Source organism: Heptranchias perlo, chromosome 38 (genome assembly GCF_035084215.1).
Source record: "Heptranchias perlo isolate sHepPer1 chromosome 38, sHepPer1.hap1, whole genome shotgun sequence".
In the NCBI taxonomy this organism is placed as follows: Eukaryota; Metazoa; Chordata; class Chondrichthyes; order Hexanchiformes; family Hexanchidae; genus Heptranchias; species Heptranchias perlo.
Genome location: NC_090362.1, coordinates 15,226,588 through 15,246,229, shown reverse-complemented (window position 1 = coordinate 15,246,229; position 19,642 = coordinate 15,226,588). Strand labels below are relative to the sequence as shown.

At 45.3% G+C, this 19,642-nt stretch overlaps 1 protein-coding gene across 3 annotated transcripts in view; it reads left to right on the top strand.

Moving 5' to 3' along the window:
- Positions 1-19,642, top strand: part of LOC137304798 (proline-serine-threonine phosphatase-interacting protein 1-like) — an 82,391-nt gene that overhangs the window by 60,042 nt on the left and 2,707 nt on the right. Inside the window, exons 9-15 of one of the 3 annotated variants that reach the window (XM_067973523.1) lie at positions 10,904-10,983; positions 11,746-11,844; positions 12,783-12,879; positions 14,285-14,375; positions 15,368-15,400; positions 16,989-17,065; positions 18,818-18,897. In XM_067973523.1, the coding sequence (XP_067829624.1) occupies positions 10,904-10,983; positions 11,746-11,844; positions 12,783-12,879; positions 14,285-14,375; positions 15,368-15,400; positions 16,989-17,065; positions 18,818-18,897 (557 nt within the window). Of the gene's footprint in view, positions 1-10,903; positions 10,984-11,745; positions 11,845-12,782; positions 12,880-14,284; positions 14,376-15,367; positions 15,401-16,988; positions 17,066-18,814; positions 18,898-19,642 lie in introns of all 3 variants that reach the window. The other 2 variants (XM_067973522.1, XM_067973524.1) reach the window with 2 other exon arrangements.

Genomic DNA, 19,642 nt, shown 5'->3' with positions numbered 1-19,642 from the left:
GATACCTCCAGGAATATGTCTGACCAGAGTTGGCAACCCTAGGCGCACCATGTCCAATATTTTATAACCAGTAAACAAAACTGTACAAAGAAAATGTTTTTTTAAAAAAACACTTTTTTATTGCCCCAATGATTTTTCACCTGGGTGTGCTCGCAGCAGTGTCCTGGAGATTAGTGTTTAATTCCTGGAGAATCCAGGGCAACCCTGGAGGCTTGGCAACCCCAACAGAGTGTGAGTGGATATGGTAGTGCTTATGGTACTGGTCTAGCATAAGTTTGTGGCAGGTTGTGAAACTGAATTCAATAAAGCTGGTAATTTGTGGACTGGCACCAGAGGGTGGGTGGGGGAAACATGAAAGCTGCCAGATTATCATTAAAAACCCAAATGGATCGATCATTAATCTCCTTCAGGGAAGAGAACCTGCCAAGTCTGTCCTACATATGACTCCAGTCCACACTACATGGTTTATTCTAAAGGCCCTCTGAAGTGACCTAGCAAGCCCCTCAGTGGTAAAAACAATTGCTACCCAATAAGCTGGCCTTGCACTACTTTCTCAGCAACTAGGGACAGACAATAAATCTCAATGTCACCCATAACCCAATTTAAAAAAAAAAATTACCCCCCATCTTCAGTCAGCAATTATATTTAAACTCAGGAGTTAGAAGTGAAATGACAAGAGGATATGACAAATGTATTAATTAGATTGGATTAAATTCCACAGTTTTGGATTAGAATAGCGGAAGGACGTCATACTAACACTCTTACTGCTAATATCACACCGTGCAGCTTATTCGTCAGTGCATTAATATGCTGTTTCCATTATTAGGTAACTGACACACGAAAGTGTAAACCATCTGCTCCAGTCACAAATAATCCTTGTTGCTGATACCTATTTACATCCTTGTGTTTTTAAAATAGCCAACCTGGTCACATTAGTCTGTGCAGTGGTATGCTGGCCTTTATTGCAAGGGGGTTGGAGTACAAGGGTAAGGAAGTCTTGCTGCAATTGTACAGGGCTTTGGGGAAACCATATGTGGAGTACTATGGACAGTTTTGGCCTCCTTACCGAAGGAAGGATATACTTGCCTTAGAGGCAGTGCAACAAAGGTTCACTAGATTGATTCCTTAGATGAGAGAGTTGTCCTATGAGGAAAGATTGAGTAGAATAGGCCTATATTCTCGAGTATAGAAGGATGAGAGGTGATCTCATTGAAACATATAAGATTCTGAGGGGACTTGACCGGGTAGATGCTGAGAGGCTCTTTCCCCTGGCTAGAGAGTCTAGAACAAGGGGGCATAGCCTCAGGATAAGGGATCGGCCATTTTGGGACTGAGATGAGGAGAAATTTCTTCACTCAGAGGATGGTGAATCTTTGGAATTCCCTACCCCGGATGGCTGCGGATGCTCAGTCGTTGAGTATGTTCAAGAATGAGAGAGATTGATTTTTGGACTCTAAGGGAATGAGGGATATTGGGATCGGGGGGGTGGGGGGGGTGGGAAAAGTGGAGTTGAGGTTGAAGATGAGCCATGGTCTTATTGAATGGCGGAGCAGGTTTGAGGGGCTATATGGCCTACTCCTGCTCCTATTTCTTATGTTAAGCAACACTTTCACCTTGCATTGTGGATACACGACCACATGAAATGTAGATGCATGAAATTTTACACAGCCATAGAACCACAGAAGGGGGCCGTTCGGCCCGTCGTGTCCGTGTCGGCTCGAAGAATAACCAGGTGCCCATTCTAATCCCACCTTCCAGCACCCGGTCCGTAGCCCTGCAGCTTACAGTACTTTAGGTGCAGGTCCAGGTAATTTTAAAGAGTTGAGGGTCCCTGCCTCTACCACCAATTCGGGCAGCAAATTCCATACACCCACCACCCTCTGGGTAAAAAAGTTTTTCTTCATGTCCCCTCTAATCTTTCAGCCAATCATCTTAAATCTATGTCCTCTAGTTCTTGAACTCTCTGCTAGGGGAAAACAGGTACTTCCTGTCTACTCTATCTGGGCCCCTCATAATTTTGTACACCTCAATCAAGTCTCCCCTCAGCCTCCTCTGCTCCAAGGAAAATAACCCCAGCCTATCCAATCTCTCCTCGTAGCTGCAATTTTCAAGTCCGGGCAACATTCTTGTAAATCTTCTCTGCACACTCTCCAGAGCAATTACGTCCTTCCTGTAATGTAGCCAGAACTGCGCACAATACTCCAGCTGTGGCCTTACCAGCATTTTATACAGTTCCATCATTACATCCCTGCTTTTGTATTCTATACCTCGGCTAATAATGGAGAGCATTCCGTATGACTTCTTCACAACCTTATCTACCTGTACTGCCACCTTCAGGGACCTGTGCACATGCACTCCAAGGTCTCTCACTTCCTCTACCCCTCTCAATATATTCCCTTTTACTGTTTGCCCTCCCTAAGTGCATTACCTCACACTTCTCCGGGTTGAACTCCATTTGCCACTTTTCCACCCATTCCACCAACCCAATGATATCTTCTTGGAGTCTACAGCTATCCTCTTCACTATCAGCTACACGGCCAATTTTTGTGTCGTCTGCAAATTTGTCAATCATGCCCCCTACATTCAAGTCCAAATCATTAATATATACCACAAACAGCAAGGGACCCAACACTGAGCCCTGTGGCACACCATTGGAAACTGATTTCCATTTGCAAAGACATCCATCGACTTACCCTTTGTTTCCTTTACTGAGCCAATTTTGGATCCAATTCGCCACATTTCCCTGTATCCCATGGGCTTTTACCTTTCTGACCAATCTGCCATGTGGGACCTTGTCAAATGCCTTACTAAAATTCATGTAGACAACATCCACTGCACTACCCTCATCAATCCTCCTTGTCACTTCCTCAAATAATTCAATCAGATTTGTAAGGCATAACCTTCCCTGAACAAATCCATGCTGACTATCCCTGATTTAAACCATGCCTTTCCAAGTGACAGTTTATCCTATCTCTCAGTATTGATTCTAATAGTTTGCCAACCACCATGGTAAGACTGATCGGCCTATAATTGTTCGGCATTTCCCTCGTACCCTGTTTAAACAATGGTACTACCTTTGCAGTCTTCCAGTCCTCCAGTACCTCCCCTGTGTCTGGTGAGGATTGGAAAATGATCCTCAGAGCATCCGTTATTTCCTCCCTGGCTTCCTTTAATAGCCTAGGAAACAATCCATCCGGCTCTGGTGACTTATCAACTTTCAAGGATTCCACTCTCTCTCTCTCTCTCGAAAGAGGTACTTCCTCTCTCGTTATGTTTACCTTATCCAATATTTCACACCTCTCCTCTTTAACTACTACGTCCGTTTTTGTTTTATTCGTTCACGGGATGTGGGCGTCGCTGGCGAGGCCAGCATTTATTGCCCATCCCTAATTGCCGTCGAGAAGGTGGTGGTGAGCCGCCTTCTTGAACCGCTGCAGTCATGCACTGGCTTAAAAAAGTTCTCCTGGACACCGATCAAGAATTTTGTGCCCTCTGTGCCCCTCACACTGTTTGAATCCCAGTTGATGTTAGGGTAGTTGAAGTCCCCTACTATTATTGCCCTCTTATTTTTGCACTCAGAAATTTGCATACATATTTGTTCTTCTATCTTCCTTTCGCTATTCGGGGGTGTATAGTACACTCCCAGTAGTGTGACTGCCCCTTTTTTTATTTCTTAGCTCAACCCATATGGCCTCAATTGATGATCCATTTAGCGTATCATCCCTTCTCACAAATGTAATTGATTCTTTAACCAATAATGTTACCCCCCTCCTTTTTTATCACCCACTCTATCCTGCCTGAAAACTCTATATCCAGGGATATTGAGCTGCCAATTACCCCCCTCTTTAGCCAGGTTTCCATTATAGTAATGATATCATGCTGCCATTTGTCTATCTGTGCCTTTAGCTCATCTGCTTTGTTTGTAATACTCCTTGCATTGAAGTATATCCCCTTTAACCCCGTCAAATTCCTGTGCTGAACACTATTTAACCTTTGCTTCTTTTGCCTTTGAGTCGCGAACTACATCACTAACTACTTTTCTACTTCCCGTTTCCTGGTCTGAATTTGTCCTATCTGTACCTGCCCTTTGGTTCCCATCCCCCTGCCATACTAGTTTAAACCCTCTCCAACAGAACTCTCAAATGCCCCATGAGGATATTGGTCCCAGTTCTGCTTGGGTGCAACCCGTCCAGCTTGTACAGGTCCCGCCTTTCCCAGAATCAGTCCCAATGCCTCAGGAATTTAAACCCCTCCATCCTACACCATCTCTCAAGCCATGCATTCATCTGGTCTATTCTCCTATTTCTGCTCTCACTAGCACGTGGCACTGGGAGTAATCCTGAGATTACTACCTTAGAGGTCCTGCTTTTTATTTTATTTCCTAACTCTCCCTATATTCTGCTTGCAGGACCTCATCCCTTTTTTTACCGAAGTCGTTGGTACCGATATGAACCACGACCTCTGGCTGTTCACCCTCCCCCTTCAGAATGTTCTGCAGCCGTTCCGTGACATCCTTGACCCTAGCACCAGGGAGGCAACATACCATCCTGGAGTCACGTCTGCGGCTGCAGAAACGCCTATCTGTTCCCTTTACGATGGAATCCCCTATCACTATTGCTCTCCCATTCTTTCTCCTCCCCTCCTGTGCAGCTGAGTCACTCTTGGTGCCACGGTCTTGGCTCTTGCTGCATTCCTCTGATAAGCCATCTCGCCCAGCAATATCTGTTTGAGAGGGAGATGGCCCCAGGGGACTCCTACTCTACCTGCCTAGTCCTTTTACTCTGCCTGGCGGTCATCCATTTCCTTTCCGCCTGCAAAATCTTTACCTGCGGTGTGACCACCTCACTGAACGTGCTATCCGCAATAATCGCAGCATCGCGGATAGCTGTCGGAATTTGCTCATCAGGTTGTTCTTTGCAGCATGTGTTTCCTGTTGGGGTGTGTGTGGGTGGTCAGTGTCAAGCCAAGGAAGCATAATTTGCACTGCAGAGGTAGAAATCTTCCTGAGCTACTTTTATATTTGACAATGTGTAACCAGCACCACCGGAACCCGACACGTGGATCTTGTGCAGCCAGCAGCAAGAAACTCGCTGTGGCCAGGAAAGCACGTTTTTTGATCATTTCTTCCTGGAGGCACAAAGTGAACCTGACAGGTTTACTCTGGGGATGCTGTTGTCTGTGCTAGACCCAGCATCGGGGGCTGGTGGCACTAACGTGAGTCTTGAGTAGGGTTGTTAACCCTCCCGGATTGTACAGGAGTATCTTGAAAAGGAACTTGAATCTCCCGAGCATTGCTGCTAGAAACCCAGGAGAGAAGTGTCTTTGTTATCTATGTACCTATCTCTGTAACCTCCTCCAGCCTTACAACCCTCTGAGATCTCTGCGCTCCTCCAATTCTTGCCTCTTGCGCATCCCCGATTTTAATCGCTCCACCATTGGCGGCCGTGCCTTCAGCTGCCTAGGCCCTAAACTCTGGAATTCCCTCCCTAAACCTCTCCGCCTCTACCTCTCTCTCCTCCTTTTAAGATGCCCCTTAAAACCTACCTCTTTGACTAAGCTTTTGGTCACCTGTCCTAATATCTCCTTGCGTGACTCGGTGTCAAATTTTGTTTGATAACGCTCCTGCGAAGCGCCTTGGGATGTTTTACTACATTAAAGGTGCTATATAAATGCAAGTTGTTTTTGTTGTTGTTAAATATCTTTGCGGATTAGATACTGGTCTATGATTTTTGAAACCTGGATTCAAATCCAGTCTAGACGCATGGGATGAGTCTGTTGGCTGGAAGGGATTGAATTTGGACTGTCTCAATCCAGTTTCTACTGGGTTTGGACTAACACAACAAAAATTGGTAATTTCCCTCAGAGGTCACAGATTGGCAGATAAAGGATGTGTAAAAATTTACAGTGAGGGTGCCTTTCTGGTGGCAAAGCATATTATTAGGGTAGAGTAAATGGAGCTTTATTGTTTAACCATACAAGGTGAGATGCAGAGTAAAGTCTCTTTGCAATCGGAATTGGAATGTCAATGTTTATATTAAGTATATCATCAGTTGGCTTTAGAAAGCTGTTGGCTGAATTTGGAACACTATTGTTTGATCTTGGAATTATAATCTCTTCCCAACTTTCTACAGCACAGTTTTGATGTTGCTTAGCAACTCCTTCATACTGGAATTGCATGTAAATCCACGAGTGTGCTGTCAAAATCCCAACATTGTATGAGTTTGGAAAGAAACGTGATAACCACACCTGGATAAATATGGATTCATAAATAGCCTCAGCTGTCAACAAATGTCTCCGAAGTAATTGACAGCATTTCGCGTATAATGATATATATCGAAGTGCAGTGAATGTTTTTAAGTTGGCAAATGTGGCAACCATTTTGCTTTCAATTTGGGGTGTCTGAGTTTCCTGGTGATGCAGTGGGGTGGGCGGGGCCTTGCACTGTTGTTTAGCCTGGTGGATTAAAGGAGGGTCTCATCTCTTGTTATACAGTCAATGGTTTATTGATGACCAAACCAGATAATTGCAGGAAAAATACTTTTTAAAAAAAAAAAATTTGCTTGGGAAAAACCCACTGAAGTCATATCTAACGATGATGTGGAGATGCCGGTGATGGACTGGGGTTGACAAATGTAAAGAATCTTACAACACCAGGTTATAGTCCAACAATTTTATTTGAAAATCACAAGCTTTCGGAGATTATCTCCTTCATCAGGTGAGTGTGGGATTCCTTGAACGTTTCGCATTTATAGTCAAAGAACAATACCTGGTGATTACAGATAATCTTTCCAACTGCCCGTTGTCAAGGCAATCAAAGTGTTCAGACAGAGAGGTGTTACCTACAGGACCACCGAATATACAAACGGCCAGAACAAAAGACAGACAGACAGAGAGAGAGAGGGAGAAACATCCGAAAGGAAGAGAAAGACAGCGAATGACCCGTTGTATTAAAAACAGATAACTTTTATTCGCTGGTGGGGTTACGTGTAGCGTGACATGAACCCAAGATCCCGGTTGAGGCCGTCCTCATGGGTGCGGAACTTGGCTATCAATTTCTGCTCGACGATTTTGCGTTGTTGTGTGTCTCGAAGGCCGCCTTGGAGAACGCTTACCCGATCGGTGGCTGAATGTCCTTGACTGCTGAAGTGTTCCCCGACTGGGAGGGAACCCTCCTGTCTGGCGATTGTTGCGCGGTGTCCGTTCATCCGTTGTCGCAGTGTCTGCATGGTCTCGCCAATGTACCATGCTCCGGGGCATCCTTTCCTGCAACGTATGAGGTAGACAACGTTGGCCGAGTCACAGGAGTATGAACCATGTACCTGGTGGGTGGTGTCCTCTCGTGTGATGGTGGTATCTGTGTCGATGATCTGGCATGTCTTGCAGAGGTTGCCGTGGCAGGGTTATGTGGTGTCGTGGACGCTGTTCTCCTGAAAGTTGGGTAATTTGCTGCGAACGATGGTCTGTTTGAGGTTGGGTGGCTGTTTGAAGGCGAGTAGTGGAGGTGTGGGGATGGCCTTAGCGAGGTGTTCGTCGTCATCGATGACATGTTGAAGGCTGCGGAGAACATGGCGTAGTTTCTCCGCTCCGGGGAAGTACTGGACAACGAAGGGTACTCTGTTGGTTGCGTCCCGTGTTAGTCTTCTGAGGAGGTCTATGCGATTTTTCGCTGTGGCCCGTCGGAACTGTCGATCGACGAGTCGAGCATCATATCCCGTTCTTACGAGGGCGTCTTTCAGCGTCTGTAGGTGTCCATCGCGTTCCTCCTCGTCTGAGCAGATCCTGTGTATTCGCAGGGCCTGTCCATAGGGGATGGCCTCTTTTTTTATTCGTTCACGGGATGTGGGCGTCGCTGGCGAGGCCAGCATTTATTGCCCATCCCTAATTGCCCTCGAGAAGGTGGTGGTGAGCCGCCTTCTTGAACCGCTGCAGTCCGTGTGGTGACGGTTCTCCCACAGTGCTGTTAGGAAGGGAGTTCCAGGATTTTGACCCAGCGACAATGAAGGAACGGCGATATATTTCCAAGTCGGGATGGTGTGTGACTTGGAGGGGAATGTGCAGGTGGTGTTGTTCCCATGCGCCTGCTGCTCTTGTCCTTCTAGGTGGTAGAGGTCGCGGGTTTGGGAGGTGCTGTCGAAGAAGCCTTGGCGAGTTACTGCAGTGCATCCTGTGGATGGTGCACACTGCAGCCACAGTGCGCCGGTGGTGAAGGGAGTGAATGTTTAGGGTGGTGGATGGGGTGCCAATCAAGCGGGCTGCTTTATCTTGGATGGTGTCGAGCTTCTTGAGTGTTGTTGGAGCTGCACTCATCCAGGCAAGTGGAGAATATTCCATCACACTCGTGACTTGTGCCTTGTAGGTGGTGGAAAGGCTTTGGGGAGTCAGGAGGTGAGTCACTCGCCGCAGAATACCCAGCCTCTGACCTGCTCTCGTAGCCACAGTATTTATATGGCTTGTCCAGTTAAGTTTCTGGTCAATGGTGACCCCCAGGATGTTGATGGTGGGGGATTCGGCGATGGTAATGCCGTTGAATGTCAAGGGGAGGTGGTTAGACTCTCTCTTGTTGGAGATGGTCATTGCCTGGCACTTATCTGGCGCGAATGTTACTTGCCACTTATGAGCCCAAGCCTGGATGTTGTCCAGGTCTTGCTGCATGCGGGCTCGGACTGCTTCATTATCTGAGGGGTTGCGAATGGAACTGAACACTGTGCAGTCATCAGCGAACATCCCCATTTCTGACCTTATGATGGAGGGAAGGTCATTGATGAAGCAGCTGAAGATGGTTGGGCCTAGGACACTGCCCTGAGGAACTCCTGCGGCAATGCCCTGGGGCTGAGATGATTGGCCTCCAACAACCACTACCATCTTCCTTTGTGCTAGGTATGACTCCAGCCACTGGAGAGTCTCTTTGACGTGGTTAGGGTGGAAGCTGGAAAAGTGGAGCATCGTGAGGTTGTCCGTGGGCTTGCGGTAGAGTTAGGTGCTGAGGTGCCCGTCTTTGATGGAGATTCGTGTGTCCAAGAAAGAAACTGATTCTGAGGAGTAGTCCATGGTGAGCTTGATGGTGGGATGGAACTTGTTGATGTTATCGTGTAGTCTCTTCAGTGATTCTTCGCCGTGGGTCCATAGAAAGAAAATGTCGTCGATGTATCTGGTGTATAGTGTTGGTTGGAGGTCCTGTGCAGTGAAGAAATCCTGCTCGAACTTGTGCATGTAAATGTTGGCGTATTGGGGTGCGAATATGGTCCCCATGGCTGTTCCGTGTGTTTGGGTAAAGAACTGGTTATCGAAGGTGAAGACATTGTGATCCAGGATGAAGTGGATGAGTTGTAGGATGGCATCTGGAGATTGGCTGTTGTTGGTGTTGAGTATTGATGCTGTTGCAGCGATGCCGTCATAGTGGGGGATACTGGTGTAGAGTGCCGAGACGTCCATCGTGGTGAGAAGTGTTCCTGGTTCAACTGGTCCGTGGGTACTGAGTTTTTGTAGGAAGTCTGTAGTGTCGCGACAGAAGCTGGGGGTTCCCTGTACGATGGGTTTCAGGATGCCCTCGACGTATCCAGAGAGGTTCTCACACAGGGTTCCGTTGCCTGATACGATAGGACGTCCGGGTGTGTTGGCTTTGTGTATCTTTGGGAGGCAGTAGAAGTCTCCCACGCGGGGAGTATGTGGGATGAGAGCGCGTAGGATGCTTTGAAGGTCTGGATCGAAGGTCTTGATCAGTTTGTTGAGCTGGTGGGTGTGTTCTTTGGTCGGATCTGAGGGTAACCGTCTGTAGTGTTCCTGGTTGTCCAGTTGTCGGTATGCTTCTTTGCAATAGTCCGTTCTATTCTGTATGACAATGGCTCCTCCTTTGTCCACTGGTTTGATGACTATGTTGCGGTTGGTCTTGAGAGCGTTGATGGCGTTGCCTTGTGCTCGGGTGACATTCTGGACTGTCATATCTAACGTAATGGGTTCCACTGGCCTCGTCTTGCCTTGTGGCAAATATGTGTCCGTTTTCTCTGGCAGTCTAATGAGGGAAACATCTAATCATTGGTACCTCAGACAAGAATGTTGCAAGTTCAATCTCAGTCTGTGCCAATTTGGGTGCTACAATTGGCCTCAACTCCTTGGGCTAAGGTGGAAGGAAAGAAAAATCAGCCAAGCCTCCCACTCCTGCTCATTCTCAAGTAACCCCTCCACTTTGTGCCTGCGTATATATGTATGTTGGATGAGGACAGGATCAGGTTTGGCTGTGATGCCCCTGTCTAGTTGACACTTGACGTCTGACACAAGGGGAATGGGTTTCAGGATGCCCTCGATGTATCCAGAGAGGTTCTCACACAGGGTTCCGTTGCCTGATACGATAGGACGTCCGGGTGTGTTGGCTTTGTGTATCTTTGGGAGGCAGTAGAAGTCTCCCACGCGGGGAGTACTTGGTTGAGCTAACAAAGATCGGCCAGTGCCCATGGAACAATACTCACAGATGTCAGAATATTCAGCAAAGAGGGGGAGAAAATGGGAATAAAAAGACACTGGTGGAAACCATGTTAGTTTTCTATGGCGCTAATAAGCTGATGAGTCTTTGAAGCACTATTGTATTGATTTGGGCTAGATTATTAAATATGAACGTACAGGACCAGAAAAGACCATTGATCCATCCGACCAGCCAGTATACAGAAACAAAATACAGAGTTCACTACCTCTATCCCTCAACTGATTTTCTCACCAAACACTCTTAAGCTCTTACTGATGTTAATATTCTTCACTGCTTCCCTGGGCAGTTCATTCCAAACATTCACTCTCTCTCTGAAGTAGTTTTCTCTAAGTCACATTTCAAATAGAACCCTGACCTCAAGTCTTTTGGTGGCATTTTACCTAGAAACCTGTCTCAGATTAAAAGGAGCTCTTTTTTGTTTTTCAGAGCGTGTTTATCAGCAGAATGTGGACCAGCTGGACAAGATTCGAGAAGAGTGGGAACAAGAACATATCAATACCTGTGAGGTACCTATAAATATTTGCCTCTCCTTAACTCAATGGCATTGACGCCAATTGTAATGTCCCTAAGCCAATAAGATCTTCAAACAGCATAGACAAGGATAAAAGGGTGGACTTTACTATTCTGTGTGGCTCATCTACTCATTGAATAAACCCGCTGAGCTATTAGGGTGGAGTGTCCTCAATGCCTCTTTAAAAGGAGAGTTGCACTGTTGGTGTGTCATTTGAAGAGGGAGTTTCACTACTGGTGAACTGAGTCAAGATCTTTAGAGGTCATCATTATGACCCAAGAGTTCAAACTAATCTCACCAGCATTTGTAACTAATGTTAACCTTGAAATACTGTTTGAGAAATATGTCTCTTATCCAAAAACACACTGTAATGAGTAGGGCAAGTGATTTGTTATGAAAGATATTGCTGAAAATTGTGACGGCAGTTCCAGTGTCTGTTGAGCCAGATCTGGCTGTGTTGGTGTCTCCCTTCCCCTCGTATCACTTGCTGTCTCGCGCAGTCAATGCTGTTCTTTGTCTGCTGTCCCTGCTCATTCTGACACTGCCCATTTACCATGCTGATTCTGCACTCACTCTAATTCAGTGAGTACTAACTGCCTCTGGGAGTTTTGAACCTAAATTATGCTGATCAGGTAGTAAATCACACTATGTTGAGATACTCACATGATGTTGTACTGTGACAGTTCACTAGCGATGAGCTAGCTCATTCCTGTCGGTAAGTTTTGGCTTTCCCCTTTTTTAATTCTTTTGGCATCAGGTCTTTCACCAGCAGGAGTGTGACCGAATCAACAACCTGAGGAACTCGTTGTGGATGCACTGCAACCAGCTCTCACTGCAGTGCGTGAAGGATGATGAGGTATTGTACTTATTGATGAGTATGCCATCTGGCTCTGACCCATAATTATAGTTTCTTCAAACTAATCCCTGGGCCTATTCTAGTTGTTTTTTTTCTCCTCCAAATTTGCACCCTTACATCTTCTATCCTGTGGCTGATGTTTCCAAAGATGCCAGAAGCTCTCTGGTACCTTGGCCAAGTGATTGTTCTTTGTTCTTTGTAGGGTTTTTTTTTTTAAATTCTCTCCATTTTCTGTGAAGGTACTGAGTACTGGGACAGGGCTCCAAGACACCAGAGGCTCTCTGCTACTTGGTGACCTTCTTTGTTACATCTGGACAATCTGTATTAGTAGCAATTCGACTGTGGGAGGCTGCCATAGCGAAACCCAATCCTGTCTTACATAGAATTACATAGGATTTACAGCACAGAAACTGGGCCCAACGTGTCTGTGCTGGTGTTTATGCTTCACGAGCCTCCTCCCACCTTACTTCATCTTATTCTATCAACCTATTCCTTTCTCCCTCATGTACTTATCTAGCTTCCCCTTAAATCAGGTCTTCACCTGATGTACAGGCCACATCCTACACACACACCCTGGCTGATATTCCCCTCTTTAAATCATGTCACTGAAACAGGTTGTAGAAAGAAAGACTTGCATTTATACGGTAGAGCACCTGTAACTGCCCTGGCTGAGCCCAGCTACTTTCACACAGATTGGGACCTTTCTATTCTAAGTGACCCAGTACCACACAGTGGCTATTTACTCACGAATGCCACTGGTGCAAGCTGTTATTTCTGATATGTGAGATGATGTTGCACACTGATGGATGAGTGAACGCTCCTGGTTTGTTGAGAAACCATCTGCAATTGATTACCATGAAATGTCCAATATGTGTTCCTCAGTGCGAATGCCCACATGTTCTAGCTTGAGCTTATACAACCTTTTAATATTTCTACAGCTCTACGAGGAGACTCGGAAGGTTTTGGAACTGTGTGACATTGATGCGGATATCGATTGCTTCATTCAGAAGAAAATGACAGGACTGAATCCACCCGGTAAGACTCTGCTGTCTGTGTCTCTCTCTCCCTTCAACCCAAGCACATCTGATGTGATTTTAGAGAGGTTAATGGATATCCAAGAGGGATTTCAAGGCAGTAATCTGATTGATTTGAGGGAATTTGATAAGAGTTACAAACCAAAGGAGGACTTATTCAGAGAATTTTTCTTTCCACTTTTCCTTCTCTCCTCCCTTCTCCCGAAGACGCTGACTCTTGCTGGTGAGCTGCTTGCCCCTTTCTACTTCTCACAAATGGCCATGTGTGCGTTAGCCAGCTATTTGATTATAGGGTGCATCACAGAAAACCCGATGCTGTTGTTACCTGATATCTGCACCTGTGCACTTACTGGCTGAATTGTCTGGATCTTCCCCCATGGCTTACAGAGTTTATCCAATGAGTAGCTGGATCATACAGACCAAGAAAATCCCAGACTTGATCCTCAATATGAGCTAATTTAGCCAGGGGGGAGGGGGGTACAGTAGAAACATTACAATCGTCCTCACCACCTCCCAGTTACTGAAAGGAAACTGTCCAAGAGCCCTATTCCTGATGGTTGCCAAGTAACCCCTGCTGAATGTGTGGGTGAGTATGAGTGGACAAATAGCCTATTAATGCTCCCTATCAAGGGTTACACATGAAGAATGGCCACTTGGCCAGGCTATTGGAGGGTGCTTGGCCCCCCTGAAGCTATCCCCCAGGCAGGGACTCCACACCAAGGAGAAAAGAGGAAGGGTGATAATTGGCATTGGGAAAAAAGGCCCAGGATTTTTTGTTTTCTTCTCCTTAACCTGGGGCACTGAAGCCAATTGTAGCAGACCCTCTACCTCCTTTTGACCAGATCAGCTCACTCAGCAATGGTAGGGGGTGGAACCTGAGAATTTCTTGCTCTGTATGCCTCAGTACCACATTGGGAAGTGCATTTAGTCACCGAGCCATTGAGAGCACGCTCAGGTATCAATTATTTTGATATACTGTGAGCATCACAAGTTTATTCAGGAAGTATTTAAGGTTGATTCCTGATTGGGCACTCCCAATTGGGAGTGGCGCTCAAAGGAAGTGCTGGTCAGGAAATTGTGGGCCCACAGCCTTTTGACTTTCCAATTATGTAAATTAATGGATGGAAAAACCAGAGGTTCTGGCCCACACTTTGCCAACCAATGCTTCCTGCATGTACCATTGCGCCCAGGAGAGCACCGTCAGGGACTCAGCCCTTTGAATTGGACTTTCTGGGGCATAATATTACCAGCATGTATAGGTTGAAATTGCATCAAATCGCCAATGATCATATTTGCTTTCTAATGTTGCACCGTGCGATTTATGTTTTAAGAGTTTAACAAATGGGTTTCCCATTCTGAATTTTGCTCTTGAAAGCAAGTAATCAAGCCCTGTGTTCTCCTCACAGCTCCCATTGTGTATGAGAATTACTACGACAAGTTTTCTGCTGCGGAAAACAACACTGTGGCTTCTTCCAGGAATGGAGGGATGATGAAAAGGTAAAGAGTGCAAATCTGTATTAAAATTTCTCCAACCCTGTCTATTATATTTTGCTCTTTAGATCAGAACGTGTAGTGTCCATGAATCCAGTGGGGATTAGCAGGAAATCCAGAGTACTCCAATTTGAGTGTACTAGAGCTCAATTTTGGCCTTAGATTTGACCTGTGTATTTATTAATGGTGAAGACAGATAGTTGGAGCTGAAACAAATTTCTTAATCGGTGGAAATGCAGCGGAAGTGGACCCATTCTTGGTTCAATAGGAATTCAGTTGAGTTGAACCAATGCTGTCGCATTCATCCCAAATATCAGGATAAGTGTTGGTCAGGAATGAAGAGGTGTGTAAAGGCTTCGAGCCTCTGATACCAGCAAGAGTTAGGGCTTGAGGTCCGAGAGTCCGGAGGAATCAGAGCTTTGAGTCTAGGAGACTAGGGGGAATTGGGCTACTGGCAATTTTTTGAATATCTCACTTTTAAAATGGAAAGGATAGGTCCTCTCCGCACATACTGGGGACAGGATCAGGCAATCTAAGCAGAATAATCAGATGCTAAAAACTCACTGGAGCAGATCTTGATTCTGTGTGATAGTGTAAAACGGGTGATAGCGAGTTGGCAGCCAGTATTATATCTTGCTGATTTTTTAAAAAATTTCTATTGACTGTTAAAGGTGCAAGTTGTTATTATGCAAAAGGAATCAATGTGGTGCAGTGTGATTATGGGGGGGAAAAAAAGACACAAGTTCCCTTTTTAACAAGTGTAGCATTCACTTTAACTGCCTTGGTCCCTAAGTGGATACATGTAGGGTGAATGTTCCCATTGAATGTACAGAGCCTTTAACAGAGTACCCATCACCTCCACGAGCAAATTCATGGAGGCCTTTAAAATGCCAAACAGGATTTGTTAATATTGACCTCTGTGTTGCCATTAGTGATCATGTCCATGCTTCTAGCAGTGTTTGACATTAACCTTCATGTTTCAATATTTTGTGTTTCAGATTCTTTCCTAATTTTTCATATTTACCCAACAGGTATACCAATAAAATGACTCTTCGCTGATGCATTTATGTGTATATCTAGTACTATGACAATCAGTGTGCACAGATTGCACCTCTTAATAACAGGCACTTGTTCACCAACAATTAACACTCTCGCTTCGCAATGTCTGATTAATTAACACTTAAACACTAATAGATCAAACCTTCATGGATATTATCACAGGACATTTTATATTGTAGGCCATTTATATTGGCGTTAGTGTTTCCGGCATCAGTTCTAGAAGCACAGGTCCCACACACCCAACAACAACCTTAATGTGAACCTGTTGGATTTGCCAGATCTGGATTCCGAGAAGAGCCAGAATTTTCAATCACTAACAAAAGGGCACTGGACTAACCTCTACTGGCTGAGATCAGCTAAAACAGCACAGACTGGTGTTCCCAGTGTCCTGATTTACCGAAACCCAGTAGTTTGCACTAAACCCATGCTCCAGGAACCAGCGGTGCAAATACCTAAATGACCTTGTAAGCTAAACTTGCGGCTACCTTTCACAAGCCCTGGTTAAGGGAAGCAAAAAAAAAAATCAGCCAACGCTCCTGCTTGTGGTTGATATCATGTAGCTCCTGGAAAGTGGGTGCATGTGAATGTCACGAGAATAGGACCAGAACAAAAAGCGAAATATTGCAGATGATGGAAATCTGAAATTAAAGCAGAAAATGCTGGAAACACTCAGCAGGTCAGGCAGCACCTGTGGAGGATGGGGTCAGGGTTTCACCATGCCTGAGCTGCTTTTATGTTGCTTTAGTGTCGCGCTACAGCCGACAGTCCATGACGCATAAGCTTTGTGCAGCCTGCAACAGCATCAAAGCCAGACTCGCTAAGAACAGTGGTTGGGAAATGCCTTAACTGGGCACCACTGACCACCTGCTTCAGAGAATCTGACAAGTTTACTCAGGTACCGCCACCACCTTTGGGAGACTCGGGAGCCGATGGCCCTAAAATCTGCCTCAGTGGTCTTCAGATTCCATGTTTAAAACTATATAAAATTTGTCCTGCTCACTATTGGGCGAGAACAGAACCGTGCTTGGTTGTGATGCACTGTTCTATACTGAAGGATCATGGAGCAGTCCAGTAGCAGATGGCCCCTATCTTTATTTAATTGTAGCTACATTCATAAAATAATTTAGGCAAAGCTTATTCCAGAGAAGGAGTCATTTTCCCTGTTGTGTTTCTGCTAATTCCATCAGGATAAATTTGCAGCTCCTTGTAGATCTATGCCCCAGGCCAGAGTCCGAGCCTTCAGGAGAGAAGGGGAGAGCGGCAAATTTCAAACACACATTTAAAACAAAACAAAGGGACTGCTCACCCGAAGCAACGGAATAATTTATTAATAAGAAAATCAGTAAATATACTTTTCAGTAGATCATAGAAGTAACCAGACAATCAGGGATGAATTCCAAAGGTGTGTAAACGTTGGGCCAGTGGGAGGAGGGGGCAATCTCACTGTTTCAGGCATACAACCATACATGTTTATAATGACTGTTCGTTGTTCTATACGAGTTCCCAGCTGGTGTTACCTGTGAATAAACCCATTGATGACCTTTCTTCCTTGCCATTTAGAATTACCAATCTATTACCTGGCCATAATTCCAAATCAAATAGCAGTAATTCGATCGGTGCGACGGTGACACCTCCAGGTAAGAAACAGTATTACAATCCATTCTGCTTCAAAAGACCCAGGAAAGAATATTAATATTTTGTGTGTATAGATTAAATCTTTGGTTCTCTACGGTGTACAGTGGATAATTGTACATTTCTGTATGGCACTGAGCCATACAGACCAGAAACATCCCCATTCAATCAGATTTAGTTGATCTCAACTTGGGGCTGTGTTAGGCCCTGGGGTACCTTGATTGAGGGAAGCAAAAAAACAATCAGCTGAGGCTCCTGCTCTTGTTTCTGGTCGTTATCTAGTGATCATTGCTAGAAAGTGCGTGCATATGAATGTCAGCTGAGGATTGGGTCAGATTTGGCTGTGATGCCATTTCACAAGCCTGTTGAGTAACCCCCCAATATAAATCCCAGCCGCTCCAAAAAGTAGTTATTGACTCTCCTCACTGCCGTTGTCATTTCGTAGCAATCCTGCTGTCCTCTACAGCAAATTCTCAGTACTAACCTGATCCTCTGCTTCTGCTTCAGTTAGTGTGAAAGGACAAATCTGTCCTGTACATAAACTTTTAGCTGAAACTTCGTCCACCAGTTCAGATTCCACCAATGCATCAGCTTGAAATAAAAACAGAAAATGCTGGAAAACACTTAGCAGGTCAGGCAGCCTCTGCGGAGAGAGAAACTGAGTTAACGTTTCAGCTCGATGGCCTTTCATCGGAACTGGAGGAAGTTGGAGACATAACGGTTTTTAAGCAAGTACAGAGCCAGGGAAAAAAGCCGGTGGTGGGAGGGGGTTGGGAAGGGAAGGGGAGGGGAGAAAAGAACAAAAGGGAAGGTCTCTGACAGGCAATGCATCAGCTTGGCTTAGTTGGCTGCACTCTCACCTCCATCAGGTCCATCAGCAGCTGTAAAGAGAAAAGAAAGGTTAATATTTTGAGTGTATCAGAGGTCCTGAGGAAAGGTACCAGATTTGCTTTCTGTTGTGAGTTGGGTGCTGGACAGGTTTTGCTAGTTCTTAGTTGTGCCACTAGATGGCATTGGTACTCTGTTATAACAATAAACTCCACAATTGGCAGCTCCAATCTTTCTCATCAATACCCATCTCGTATAATGTAAGGAATCTTACAACACCAGGTTATAGTCCAACTGTTTTATTTGAAAATCACAAGCTTTCGGAGGGTTTCTCCTTCGTCAGGTGAGCGAGTGTGGGATTCCATGGAAGGTTACCGTCAAGGAAACAGTTACAGCTCCGACAATGATGCAAAGGTCATTTCATTTCTTGCTAGCAAATTTAAAATAAAATAGACATCAGAGATTCAGCAATGCCCTTTTATGGCCACTTCCCGTTGGAACAAAAATCCAGGGTGATCTGGGTAGCACCCGTTCTAAACCGCTTAAAAGAAAGAACTTGCATTTATATAGCGCCTTTCGTGACCTCAGGATGTCCCAAAGCGCTTTACGCCAATGAAGTACTTTTTGACGTGTAGTCACTATTGTAATGTAGGGAAACGCAGCAGCCATTTTGCACACAGCAAGGCCCCCCACAAACAGCAATGAGATACATTACCAGGTGGTTTTAGTGATGCTGGTTGAGGGATAAATATTCGCCAGGACACTGGGAGAACTCCCCTGCTATAAACCCTCAAAATAAATAGGGGAAAAAGTGTAAAAGCTATGGCTAGTAGCCTGTTGACTACAATCCTAACACAATAGATCTGGGAACTACAACCTCTAGAGTTATTGCAATGCTTATTCAGTTGGTTTTCTGTGTTTGTTAGCAGAGGATTTGTATGCCAGTGTTGCTGTTGCACAACATGAAAATCCGAACAACTACAGAGTGCTTTACGACTACAGTGCTCAGGTAAGGATGCAAAGTGGGACTCTTCGCTGTTCTCTTTTTGCAACCCACAGAAGGCAGTCTTTTTTTAGTATTTTTTTCTTGGAATGTGGGCGAATCTGGCAAGGCCTTATTTATTGGCCATCCCTTGTTGTCCTGGGAATGTGTTAGTGGGCTGTCTTTTCCAAGAGCTGGCAGTGATTATACAACTGAATCGTTTCTTTTTCTGTTTTTTTTTGACTCTCCCAGGAGATTACGTGGCTGCTGTATGGGGTTGGGGGGAGGGAGGGAGGGTAGGAAGTGTCTCGTTACGATGCTCCAGGCATCATGACTATGGGGCAGACTTGATGGACCAGCTGGTCTTTTCCTGCCCATCATTTTCATATGTTTGTACTTCAGAGGGTATTGAGAGTTAACCACATGGTGTGGACTAAAGTCACGTGTAGGCCAGACAGGGTAGAGGTGGCAGATTCCGTTAGTGATTAAAACAATCAAGATGCTTTCAGCTAATATAACATTGGGATTAAATCTGGATCCTTCCTGGTTTCTATGGATAGGCTATTAAACTACACAGTGGATCAATTAAAATACTTTTTAATATTTTTTGTTTATCAGATTGAGGGATATTAGTGCTGGGGAACAAAACACTTTTCCCATTTCGAGCCCCCAGTGTAAGCATCGAGCGTTCCCAGGTCAGATATAGCACTGTTATATGCAGAGTTAAGCTGCTTTTACTCTTGCCCGACAGTGCGTCTCAGCCCCATCCTCA